At 44.8% G+C, this 13,226-nt stretch overlaps 1 protein-coding gene and 1 pseudogene across 7 annotated transcripts in view; one reads left to right on the top strand and one right to left on the bottom strand.

Annotated features, from left to right (window-relative positions):
- The window catches only part of LOC148220323 (transportin-1-like), a 143,553-nt gene that overhangs the window by 114,774 nt on the left and 15,553 nt on the right, over window positions 1-13,226 (bottom strand). For all 7 annotated transcript variants that reach the window (XR_015798843.1, XR_015798845.1, XR_015798847.1 and 4 more), the window contains exons 2-4: window positions 3,364-3,511; window positions 3,054-3,167; window positions 388-463 (exon numbers count right to left, since the gene is read on the bottom strand). Coding sequence is in view for 2 of the 7 variants with exons in the window: in XM_088155465.1 (XP_088011591.1) it covers window positions 388-463; window positions 3,054-3,158 (181 nt within the window). In the remaining 5 variants the exon portion in view is untranslated. The remainder of the gene's footprint in view (window positions 1-387; window positions 464-3,053; window positions 3,168-3,363; window positions 3,512-13,226) is intronic.
- Window positions 4,263-11,572, top strand: LOC148220324 (uncharacterized; annotated as a pseudogene).

Here is a 13,226-nt window from a genome sequence, read left to right as displayed (position 1 = left end):
TGATTACTAGGGAGATCACTATCTAAACTGGATTTAGCAGCATGTTTTATAATGTGTATAGTCATGATTCATCACCATGATGTGCAAAGTTATTCTACTATTTCACTGTAGTCTGATAGAAGTATGATGCTCCCACATTTTTTTAAGATTTCATCGGACTTTTAGAATGGAATCTCTTTCAAGACTGAAACTACAAGCACCATGTTATCAGATCTTTTTCCACAAAGATTCCCAAGAGGATAAAGAGTTCTTCTACATGACTATTGAGATCAACCCACCAGCACACTGAGTACAGAAATCAGTTTCCTTTTTCTTTAAAGCTACATAAAATAATTTTTTTAAAAAGAAAAAAAAATTAATAAACCAGTCAATATCCCAAGAACTTACCTTCAGACTTCAACTTTGTAAGAACAAAAATCAGGTAGTTGTTAAAATCTGGATACTGATTGAGTTGTTCTAGTTTCTGAAGAGAAAAACTGTTAAGGAAATTAAAATCTTCACACACGGCATTTATAGCTTTCTGAATACTATGATTAAGTGAGCTATGTACTGCTGCATCATTAAAAAATGCTATGACTATAGGCTCACAACATACAGGCTATGAACAATTTGAAAACAATTTATGTAATTTTCATACTGAAGCAGTAGCTTTTTAGTTATGTTGAAATCTGAGAAAAGAATCCAGGAACAAACACAAATTCCCACCCTCCCCAAACCCCCTACATTCCTCTGTACAGTTTTAGATTTCAAAATTTACACTTAAAAGCCAACAAAACCTAAGGAATCCACTGAGACACAATCACATAATACATATTTTTTTTTACTCCACAATAAATAAAAGCATTTCAGCATTAAAATACAACTATGATGATTTTTATAAGCTAGTCACTTTCATATTAATCATATACATTTTTTATTATGCTAACTAGCCAGTCTGAGCTTTCAACTGTGAGAAGCTGTTTCATTGTAGATGCCCAGATATTTGTACAAAGAAGTTCATGTTTATCCATGGTGTCTTTAAAAAAAAAATCCTGTACAGAAAACAATTTTCTAGAGTGACACCTCTCTGAAAAATCATCTAACTAGCAATACCAACCTTTTGATTATGTTCTCTGGGGCAACTGCAAGAAGAATTATTATGTTTCTGAACAGTTAGAAGGTACGTTGCTGTTTTTCTAAAATTTGTCATTACTTTTGCCTCAAATTTCTAAGTATTCTGCCACCGCTTGCCTAGAACAGCATTCTGGCATTCTCCTTGTATCTTGTTCTCACACCCTGGTATTAATTACTATTATGCTCAACAATATTTTAAGTCATAAGCATGCAGTTACCAAATATACTAGATATCATCAGTATGGCAAACAATTAAGACATTTAACAAAAAAATATTTTTAGAACTAGTAGGATTATTTGCTTCATAGGCATTTATTTTACTTGCTGTACAGCTAAAGCTCTAAATATTCAAAGTTGCTAAACCCTAGCCATACATATCTATGTTGACATTGATAGCCCTTCCACTGATAATTAGCCAGATGCCATTATTTGAAGCAGACCTTTAAAATGTAATTTTACATGAAAGCTACACTATAATCACTGTTACTATAATAATTTTTTTATTTTAAATACTAAAGAGCACCTGTTTAAATTTGGGGCATTATCAGAACACTTAGCAATTTCTGTATAGTATTTTTCATAGAAAGCAATACCATCTTAAGAATCTGAAACACAGATGCAAAAACAAGGTGAAATCTACCTTCACCTTTCAGGTAAGAACAGAAGCCTTCCAAGGTTTGACCACATCTACTAAGAAAGTCTAGAAGTCAAGCAAATTTGGCTTCAAGCTAAACTCCTAACACAACATAGATACATATTCTTACCTACATAAATAAGTGTTGTTGCCTTTCGTGAAGATCTTCAAGCAAATGCCTTAAATAAAAAGGGATCAAGATACTAAACTCATATTCTTCATAGGAGGATATCCTTTCAGGACTTCTAGATATTTTAAAGCACCTTTATAGTTAGCTCAAGGAACAGGAGACAGTAGATGACAGCTTTATTTTTCAAGACTTATGCTTCTACTAGACTTAATGGTAAATTTTCCTCTTTCAATCTTTGTTGCTTAAAACCTTGCTATTTCATCACTTCTACAATGAAGAGAGACATGAGGGGGGAAACAAACAACCCAACACCCAAACAACAAACCAAGAATCCACAACACTAATGCAAAATGCACTGCAAAGCTGCACAAGCCACATAGGGTAGATTTCACTCTTCTTGTGAGATGCAAAAAGTGTAACGAACAGTAGTATTTCAGGCTCAGGATTCTAGGCAAGCAGAAACATCCTAACACAATAAAACACGGTCAGAGCCAGCAGGTCACAGAGAGCGTGCAGTCGGCTCCACCAGGAACACTCCTCCCACCAGCTAGGCTTTCACCGTGAATCCTAGCGCCGGATTAGTTTAGGAAGCCCCTGCTCACCCCTGCTTTGCCGCAGGGGCGACAGCTACCCCGCGCCGCATCATCAACTCAGCCTGACGACCAGAGGTCCCCCCCGCTCCCCCGCCCCAGCTTTCTCGGTGGGATCTGCTGAGGATGAGGGCTAGGTGCTGGCAGAGGCCCACCATGGAGTAATCTGGAAAAGCAGCAGATACCAAAGCAGCCACAAAGGAGCCAGGGCTTTAAAAAGCAAATTTAATTTTTTTTAAAAAACAAACAAACAAACAAAAACACCCCGAACGTTGGCTCGGGGCTCGCAAGAGGTGCCCGAGCTCTTGGCGGGGGAAAGCGGCCCTGTGGCCCATGGGCCGCCTTAGCGGTTCAAATGCCGCGCCCCGGCCACCCGCTCAAGCGGAGGCTCAGCCCACAGCGTTCGCTGTGGCGGTTCCCCGGAAAGGCCCGGCCGCCACCTACCTGCTACAGCACTGGCCTGTGGCCGCGCTACCCCTACCCGGACCCCCCAGCTTCCCTATAGCGGTCGCCCGGACGTCCGCAGCGCCGCTCTGCCTGCTCCGCCCGCCTGCCCGCCCGCGGTGTAGGCCTCGACCAAGGATACTTGTTGAACGGCTCTCTGCGTGGTGGTGTCTGGGGACTGCGATTCCTTGAGCAGTTGCAGGATCTGTAGAAGCCCCTGTTCGTCAGGCTTCCACTCATACTCCATCTTGGCTTGCTAAAAAAACCACCAAACAAGAGGCCGCGATTAGCTGCGCGGCAGGCCCCGGGAAGGAAGAGAGGGAGGAAGAGAGGGAGGAAGGGAGGGAGGAAAGAAGGTAGGGGGGAAGCAAGCAAGCACGCTAGCTAGCTAGCTAGCTGCATGACGCCCGGCCTGCTCTCACCCGAGCCCGGCCCCACAGGATAACACTAACCTGCTCCAGTACACGAACTGAGTCACGGCGAATTTGCAATCTGGCTCTAAGAGACGCCTTGCGTCCTCCTGGGTCCTAGCGCCGCCCACACCCGGCCCGCCAGGGCCGCCGTCAGCCTTTCCCCAGTGTGTTCCACACCGTCAGGAGCCTGGGGGCGACAAAAGGCGAGCCGCTCAATTCCGGGCGGGGGAAAACTGGGCGGCTCCTGCATAGCCCTTCCCCACTGTGATAATTGATAAAAGATTCCTGTTAATCATAAAAGTATTGGGGTTTGTATAAAACAGAATACTAACGTCTGAAGTGAAGCATGGACACTAGATAAAGGAAAATATATTATTAAATCATTCTGTTTTAAATCACCTTGTTATGAATATTATGTTTTCCAAATAAGTTGTATCTACTACCAGCTTGCAAAATCAGACTTCCCAATAGTCCTTCCTGCCTTTGTCTGATCAGTGCTGCCTATCTCAAGGACCAGACTTCCAGATTTCGCTGGTGGTTATCTACAAAGACCAGATGGTTATCTGTGAAACTGACTATCGCTCAGAGACTTTGTGAATTTGAATATGGATCTTTATTCGACCACCACTGCTTACCTGGAAAAATTATGACAGCAAAAAACCAAAAATTATTGATTACAATGAGAAACCATACTATAAGAAGAGGCTGCAAACCAAGGTTCGATGGAGCGTGGAGTGGGCGGTAACCCCTCACATTCCCCAGCGCTGCTTGCTCTGTCTATATCAAATAAAGCAATCTAAATTTTGTTGAATATCGAGACTTTTGTTTCTCATTTATAACACCACCGCCACCTGAAACCAGAGAGAACGCTCCAGCAGCCCTGACACGGAAAGGGCGAAGCAGAGCCTCAGCCCAGTCTCCTAGGGACAGCTGCGGCCATGCACCCGCAGCACCTGTCAGCGACCAAGGAGGCTGCAGCCCATGACGAAATGGGGATGCGAATGCAGATCGAAGAGTTAAGAACGTGGTACCTGCTTTGCTGTCTGCTTTACTTCTACATGATTTAGTTTAATGATGGATAGATCTCATAAGTTCTCAATGTCATGTAAAGAGGAAATAAGACCAACTACACAAGAAAGGGGGAGAGAAAGTACTTTGAATACCTAGCGTAACTTATCCTTAGCGTCAAAATATATCAGAGAAAATCTCAGGTCAAAATTAGCAATTTTTGTGTATATAGAATATAATAGTTCAGTTGGAAGGGACCTACAATGGTTTTAGGAAAAAAATCTTCACAGAAAGTGTTGTCAAGCATTGGAACAGGCTGCCCAGGGAAGTGGTAGAGTCACCATCCCTGGAGGGATTTAAAATACATTTAAAATACATTTGCATTATGTACATATTATACATATATATCATACATATGCTACTGGGCAAAATAAGAACATACACTGATTAAAACCAGTCTAAAATATGAAAATCAAAACCAGTAATTACTTATCCTTTTACAATCTTATTTTTAGTCATTGTATTTGTAATCATCCTGCTAACATTCCCCTTTAAGTGAAAACTTTCTGCTTGCTCTCCTGCAGCACAGTACTCAATATGAGTCACACATGCTGCACATCACAGCCTTAACAACTGTTCAGAGGCACCGAGGGCAGGAAACATTAGTGGTTCCTAAGTGTGGCCCAGGTAATGTTGTGTGGTTTCTAATCTCACCTCACCAATGCTTTCAATTAAATCCATATTTAAGTTACAGTCAGCTCTCCAGTCTCATGCGTTAAGCAGTGTCATGGAGGTGCTAAGACGTGTCCTGGGTGAGTAAAGGCTTGTCACCAGTTAGTAAGAAAGGATGGGCACAAAGGTTTCTATGAAATTTTTGTGAGCAGTCCCTCTAGTACAGAAAAGTGTCAAGCAAAGAATCTGGGTTAGCCAGACTCAGGCCATTAAAACCTATGCTTTTGTCTCACAACCATATGGGCAGGAGAGTTCTCTGTAGTGATGCTTGCACAGATGGAGCAGATGAAAGGTGAAGTCCAGCAAAACAAGGAAGTGATAATTTGGGTCTCATTACCCTAACTGCTGCCTTGCCAGGCAGGCTGTAGAAATTCAATGATCTTTGAGACTTTTGGACCACTATCAAATTTGTTTGAAATTGATTAGAGCTTCAAAAGTTGCTATTCAGAAATTATGACACAATGATTATATCGGTCAAATTTTATCAGGAAACCAAATGCACTAGAGAAAAAGAACATTAAATATGGAAAACAAGAACCAGAAAGGAAGGTTGAGAGACAGAACAGGAAAAAGCAGGAAGAGATGCAGGCCACGGATCCATACCTAATAAAAACTGACATAGGTTTTCTTTCCATTAACATGACCAGAATTAAATCTCAAGAAGATCTTTCTGCAGTGGAAGAGAAAAAAAGCCTACAAATCAGAGTATGAGTGTGAGCCTCTACTATTAGTGGGGACATCAAAAAGCTTTAGACAATCATCCTCCAGGGTAGGTTCCTCCTTAGGCTACATACAGGATCTTTTACCACAGGGAACTACTTAGCATATATAGAAATCAAAGCAGGTACCTGTCCTGGTTCCTGCCAAGATCAGCAGGAGGGGGTGCAGGCCAAGACATTGTGTTATTCATTACCACCTTACATCATTGCTAGAGGTAGGCAAAAAGGACTCTCTCAACTTCTAAGAAGGGTGTCCCTTTCAAATGGAACAAAGCATGGTGGGGTGGGGAACCCGTCAGCCACTGTTCATTGTCACAGGGTCTATGGTGAATATTTTTGCATGTGAATCATTCCCTTTTTGCATACTTTAATTATTAACATTGTTGCTGTTATTTTTCAGTATTTTATCTCATTGTTTTTTCCAGTAAATTGTTCATATCTCAACATGTGGCCTTTGCCTTATGTGCCTCTAATTCTGCTCTCTGGCCACCTGCAGGGGGAAGGGGGGAGAAGGGGGGGAAGAGGGGAGAAGAAGGGAGTGGCAGTGTGGTTTGGAAAGTCTCGGTGAAAGAACTTAATTGGGGAGTACCATTCCTAAACCATGACAGCCTTATTTGGTGCCCAATGTGCAGCACAAAGGGTTGAGACAACAACAGATCTGAACAGAGAAGGTTGGAAACTAATTTTATCTAACCATTGGCTGTATTAGGTGTGGAGCCACTGGTCATAATGTTGCTAGGTCTGTTCATGTGGGTGTGGTGCATAACCCTGTGTATGTTCCCATATATGCTCCTTGTAGTGCTCTTTTTCACAGCAGGGAGAGGGATCAGGATTGCTTTGTTGCTGTACTGTAGAATATCTGTTTATGACATGATAACATCAAGTACAATGAGGGATGTGTATTCAGTGTTGCTCTCCTGCCCTGGCCTTGGGTGCTACCTTTGGGAGTCCATTAATAATTGTACCCAGTCTCTGGGGGGAAAAGGGGAGGATGATTTTCCCCAGCCTTTAACCCCCTTTTCCTCCTTCAGGCCTGTTACAGCAGCTTTTGGGAATTTTGAATTCCCTTTGGATGTTAAGGAAAGCATGTTCTTGTTGTTATGTCTGCCAGTTCTCCTCAGTGCAATCCATACCATGTTTAGAGTTAAGAAAGAGGTTTCTAGGGAGGTTATTAAGAGATCTGCCCTGAGGGTGGATAGTCATTACTGATCATACTGAATCCTGCTAAAGTGAAAGAACATTTTGCAAGGAGAATGCTGAGGCAACTCCAGAGAGGAGCAACTTATTGCAATATACTAGGCCCTGGCTAGTATTTATCAGACACTGCTTGTCACTAGACAGCACCCTAAGAGAGAGGAGGAAGAAAGCAGACCAACAGGCACTGTGGCCACTCAAACTGTAGCTGAACCAGAGGAACATCCGTATCAGTGGAAATTGCCCCTGTACAGAAGAAGAAATCCAAGACTAAATCAGTTTGCATAGTGAAGAATGAAGAGGAAGCAGAGACCTCACAACAGGGGGAAAAGGCAGGGCCAGAGATAATCACCTGATCCCTATCCCCAGGTGAGCTTTGAGATATGCAAAAAGATTTCAGCCTCTGGTTGGGTGACCCCCCTACTGACCTGGCTGCTCCAATGCTGGGAGACTGTGGCCCACTATATGAAACTAGATGGTAGTGAAGCCAAGCAGCTGGGATCCTTGTCTCGGGATGTGGGCATCAACAAGGGGATTGGGAAGATGACAAAAGCTCTCATGCTCTAGAGGTGACTCCTGTCAAGTGTGAAAGTTATTCTCTCAAGGACAATCTAATAGTGTGCCCAAGCAGGTAGAAAGCCATGCAGAAAAGTATCCAGTAATTGAGAGGATTAGCTGTGCTGGAGGTAATTTATAGGGATTTAAATAATGAACAGTCCCCTGTAGATCCAGATGAGGTCCAGTGTACACAATCCATGTGGTGGAAGTTTGTTTGAAGTGTGCCATCATCATATGCCAATTCATTGGCATTGGTGTCAATGAAAGAAGGAAAACTAACAGTGCTTGGGGTGACTACCTCACTCCAACAATATGAAGATCATATTTTTCCTCCCTACCGATCTGAATCTTGCCTGTGGAAAGACTGCTCAACACTGTGGACAGATTTGAAAGACTCAAGCAAGTTAAAGAAGAAATGTCCCATGCCACACCAGTACAGACCAGAGTCTCTGCTATTGAGAGCAAGTGCCCTGCTGTGTGAGAGTCAGTCCACACCACGAGGTAACCTGTAGTTTACCCTCTGTGATCACAGAGAGGACATGAGGAAGTAGGATGGAAAACCCACCTCTGCCCTAGAAGCACAGTTACGTGAGTTGAGAGGAAGAACAACCACCACAGGAAAATTTTGCAGGATAAATGCAGCTCTAGTTTCCAGTGGGCAAGTCCTCAGACAGAACAAAGGGCTGATGTCACTTCTGATCCTTTTGAAGGGACCTCCAGGTCATATCTACAAGAAGTGAGCAACAAGTGCCATGACCAGAACTAGAGGGGCCCTGCCTCCAGCCAGGTGAAGGAAAGGGACAATCGGATCTACTGGACTATGTGGATCCAATGGCCTAGCACATCAGATCAACAAGGGAATAAGGCTTTAGTTGACACCAGTGCACAATGTATGCTGATGCCATTAAGAAACATAGGAGTAGAATCCATCTCTATTTCTGGAGTGACAGGATGTATTGGATCTGGCTGAGCTGGAGTTCATTTCCCCACAGCAGCCCTCACAGTGCTGTGCTTTGCATTGGTAGCTAGAAAAGTGTTGTTAACACACCAGGTTTTTGGCTACTGCTGAACAGTGCTGGCACAGCATCAGCACTCTCAACATTCTCCCCCCCCATTACCGGGTTGGGAGCAGGCAATATCTTGGGAGGGAACACAACCAGGCCACCTGACCTAAATTAACCAAAGGGATATTCCATACCATATGATGTCAGCTCAGATATAAAAGCTAAGGGAGGGAGGAAGAATGGGGGGCATTTGTTATTTCACAATCTTTCCCCTCCAGAGAAACTGCTACACATGCTGAAGCCCTGCTTCCCGGGAAGTGCCTGAACATTGCTTGCTGATGGGAAGTAGAAATTAATTTTTTCCCCTTTGCATGTGCAAACTTTCACCTTTCTTTTTTTTTTCTTCAGCTACCTGCCTTATCTCAAGCTACTCATTTTCCATCTTATTTTCTCTCCCATCTCACTGGGAAAAGGAATGATAGAGCAGCTTGGTGGGTACCTGGCACCCAGCCATAGTCAACCCACTACAGTTTGGCAACACATTAATAGAAATGCATGTTCTGTGCTTTGTACTGGCACTGATGGCCTTGTTATGCACGGGGAGCTGTCTTCTGGGGACAATGAAGGAATACACCTCACTCTCCCTGTCTGAGATTGATGCAAATTGGTTTATAATGCAGGCTCCTATGGTCTTTGCTCATCCTTATGAAAGCTGTTTAATACTGTTAATAATATCAACTAATACTGTTGGTACACTCTGGAGTTCATGGAATCTGGCATCATCCTGGTGTAAGAGAAAAACTTTAGTTGAAGAGGTATTGAAATCTGCCCCGAGGCATGCATTTCCTGGGTGGCAGGATGCCTGAAAGGATTTGGGCAGGTTCCTAGGGCAGTTATCACCTCCCATTACCTGGAACTTTAAACCTGAACAGGTAACCAACCCTGACAAAAATCAGGGTCACCTGATAGAAGGGTGCCTTGCCTATCCCAATGAAAACCAGCAGCTTCTAGCCCTGTACTGGGGCCTGGCCTGTTCGTACCAAGCCACAGCTCAGTACTCTAGGAGGACTGTCGTTGAGGCAGTGCTGAAGGCTAGGATTTTCCCCCTTTTTTTTTTTTTTTTTTCTTACACTCAGGGAATTTTGTCCCATCTGTTTCCTAAGAGATGGGAACGACTGGTACTTAAGACAGACAAAAGAAGTGGCCAAGGTTGGGGGAAGGGTGCATCTGGCCATTCTCTTACCTGGGGGGCTTTCTCTTGGGAAGGACAGATACCTCGAGATTTTGTTGGGGGGTCAGGGACTGGGCTCAGCTTCTCGCTCTCTCGCTCTCAGATAGGAGGGGAAACGGCCGGGCTACAGTTGCTGTGGGAAGAATTCGCTGCCACCGCGGAGCTCTGTCTCTTACTGTTTCTACCATGACTGAGGCTCTGCTTGTAGGAGCAGCTGTTGAACTGGGACCTTATCGAACACTCGATCTCACTGGAAAGGACTCTACCACCTATTCGGGTGCCTCAGGGGAAAACCCGGGACTCCGAGCCCCAAGCTCCTCCTAGGGACTGTCCGGGCTGTTTGCAGGAACCCAGCTGCCGCTGCCCAGCCCCACTGTTTTTTGCCGCTGCCTCGGGCTTTTTCGTTACACTTTAAACCAGCACTCCGTGCCCACCGGGACACCCCGCGGTTGTTGCTACGGCTGCGGAGTTTTCTACTATATTTTGTTTGTCACTCCAGGTGTGCCCCGCTCTGCCGTTCCAGCCGCCGCTCTGAAGTTCCTGCTATAGTCCATTTCGCCATCCGGAGGGGCACTGAGACTGGCTGCCTCTGTGGCTTTGTAAAGGAAGCCCTTTTTCTATTTCGCCATTAACCAGATGAGACAGGTGGCCGAACTCGCGACATAGCGCCCCTGCAGCCGCGGGGGAATATAGCACCTGCCCTGCCCCACACAGCAGTCAACAGCGCCCCTGCCGGGCGTGACCATACCTACACCAAAGGGGAAAGGGTTTGATAGTCGAGAGAAGGCTATTATTGGGTTTCTGGTTTTGTTTGTTGTTGCTGCCATTGTTGTTGCTTGTGTGCCTTGTTATGTATGCATACATACATATATGTATGTGTATATATATATATATATATATAGGTAAAGAACTGTTATTCCTTTTCCCATATCTTTGCCTGAAAGCCCCTTAATTTCAAAGTTATAATAATTTGTAGGGAAAGTCATATTTTCCATTCCAAGGGAGGTTCCCGCCTTCCTTGGCAGACACCTGTCTTTCAAACCAAGACAAGCGGGAACACAAACTGCATTTGAGGACACTATGGCTGAGATAGGAACTCAAACCACAGCAACTACAGTAATTGCTCCAGTAGTGAAAACAAAAAAAAAATGGACAAGGCAAGTAAAAGGCTCATACCATCGATTAGTAATGGAAGAAGGAGAAGGAGGAGAAGGAGGAGGAGAAGGAGAAAGAGGTCATTCAACAAAGAAGTCAAAAGGGGTGAAGCAAATGAAATAGGAAACCGAAGTTACTCAGTCCCTGACCTCATCAGAACTTGAGACTTGCGAAAGGATTACAGCTGCCAGCCAGGTGAGTGGATTTCTGCCTGGCTGCTTCAATGCTGGGATAATGGGGCTGACAGTCAGCAATTAAAACATCATGAAGCCCAACAGCTGGGATCCCTTGCTAGAGATCAGGAAATTAAAAAAGGAGTGGGAAAAGAAGGAATTTTCAGCCTCTGGAGACAGCTCCTGTCAACCATGAGGGAAAGATATCCATTTAAGGAAGATCTTGTGAACTCCCCAGGGAAGTAGACCAGTGCAGATCAAGGTATCCAGTACTTGAGAGAATTAGCAGTGCTGGAAGTCATCTATAATAATCTAAAGTCTGATAATGTACCTAAAGATCCAGAGAGTGTCCCTTGCACAATGGCTCTGTAGAGGAAGGTGGTTCAAAGCGTCCCTGCATCATATTCCAGTAGCTTGGTAGCAGTGTATTACCCACAAATGGATACACCAACTGCAGAGATGCCATCCTCCTAGCTCCAAAATGTAGGGTAGCATTGATTACACAAGCCCAAATGGGAAAACCAAATTTTCTCAGGAATCCTGGAAGAGATTATGGATTGGCCAGAAGGCAGAGATTTTGGAGCATTGTCTGAGAGGTTGACTCATGCCCAAAAGCACCACCATATGAGTTACCAGAAAACAAAAGAGGCTATGCTCTATTTACTGATGGATCCTGCCATGTGATAGGAAACCATCGGAGGTGGCAAGCTGCTGTGTGGAGTCCCACATGAGTCATTGAGGCTGCTGAAGGATAAAGGAGTCAAGCCAATTTGCAGAAGTTAAAGCCATCCAACTAGCCCTAGAAATTGCTGAATGACAAAAGTGGCCTGTACTCTATACTGACTCCTGGATGGTGGCTAATTCCCCATGGGGGTGGCTGCAGCAATGGAAGACCAATTGGCAACACAGGGGTAAACCCATCTGGGCTACTGCATTGTGGCAGGACATCGCTGCATGGGTAGAAAACATGACTCTGAAGGTACGTCATGCAGATACTCAGGTGCCCAAAAGTTGTGCCACTGAAGAACATCAGAACAACAAACAGGTTAGGCTGCTAAGATTGGCATAGGTCAGGTAGACTTAGACTAGGAGCAAAAGGGTGAGCTATTTATAGCCCGATAGGCCCATGAAACATCAGGACATCTAGGAAGGGATGTAACATACAGATGGGCTTGTGATTGAGGGGTGAGCATGACCATGGAGGCCATTACACAGGTTATTTATTCACAAATGTGAAACATGCTGCAATCACGTGAGCCACCTGGACTTCAGCAAAGCCTTTGACACTGTCTCACACAGCATGCTCCTGGAAAAGCTGGCAGCCCACAACTTGGACAGGTGCACTCTTCACTGGGTTAAGAAGTGGCTGGACAGCTGGGCCCAGAGAGTGGTGGTGAATGGTGTTGCATCCAGTTGGCAGCCAGTCACTAATAGAATCCCCCAGAGATCTGTGTTGGGCCCACTCCTGTTTAATATCTTTAATGATGATCTGGATGAGGGGATTGAGTCTACCATTAGCAAATTTGCAGATGACACCAAGATGAGTGTGTGTCAATCTGCTGGAGGGTAGGAGGGCTCTGTAGAGGGACCTGGACAAGCTGCATAGATAGGCTGAATCCAACAATATGAGGTTTAACAAGACCAAGTGTCAAGTCCTGCACTTTGGCCACAACAACCCCCTGCAGCACTACAGGTTGGGAACAAAGTGGCCCAACAGCAGCCAGGCAGAAAGGGACCTGGGGGTACTGGTTGACAGCAGACTGAATATGAGCCAGCAGTGTGCCCATGTGGCCAAGAAGGTTAATGGCATCCTGGCCTGTATCAGGAATAGTGTGGCCAGCAGGACCAGGGAAGTCATTCTTCCCCTGTACTCAGCACTGGTTAGGCTGCACCTTGAGTACTGTGTCCAGATCTGGGCCCTTCAATTTAGGAAGGATGTTGAGATGCTCAAATGCATCCAGAGAAGAGGAACAAGGCTGGTGAAGGGTCTGGAACACAAGACCTATGAGGAGTGGCTGCGGGAGCTGGGGTTTAGCCCAGAGAAAAGGAGGCTCAGGGGACACCTTATCACTCTGTACAACTATCTGAAAGGAGGTTGTAGCCAGGTGAGGGTCAGTCTTCTCTCCCA

The sequence above is a fragment of the Sturnus vulgaris genome, chromosome W (genome assembly GCF_052056855.1).
Source record: "Sturnus vulgaris isolate bStuVul1 chromosome W, bStuVul1.hap1, whole genome shotgun sequence".
Taxonomy (NCBI): domain Eukaryota; kingdom Metazoa; phylum Chordata; class Aves; order Passeriformes; family Sturnidae; genus Sturnus; species Sturnus vulgaris.
Note: the sequence above shows the minus strand (reverse complement) of the source record. Positions and strands in the feature narration are given on the sequence as shown.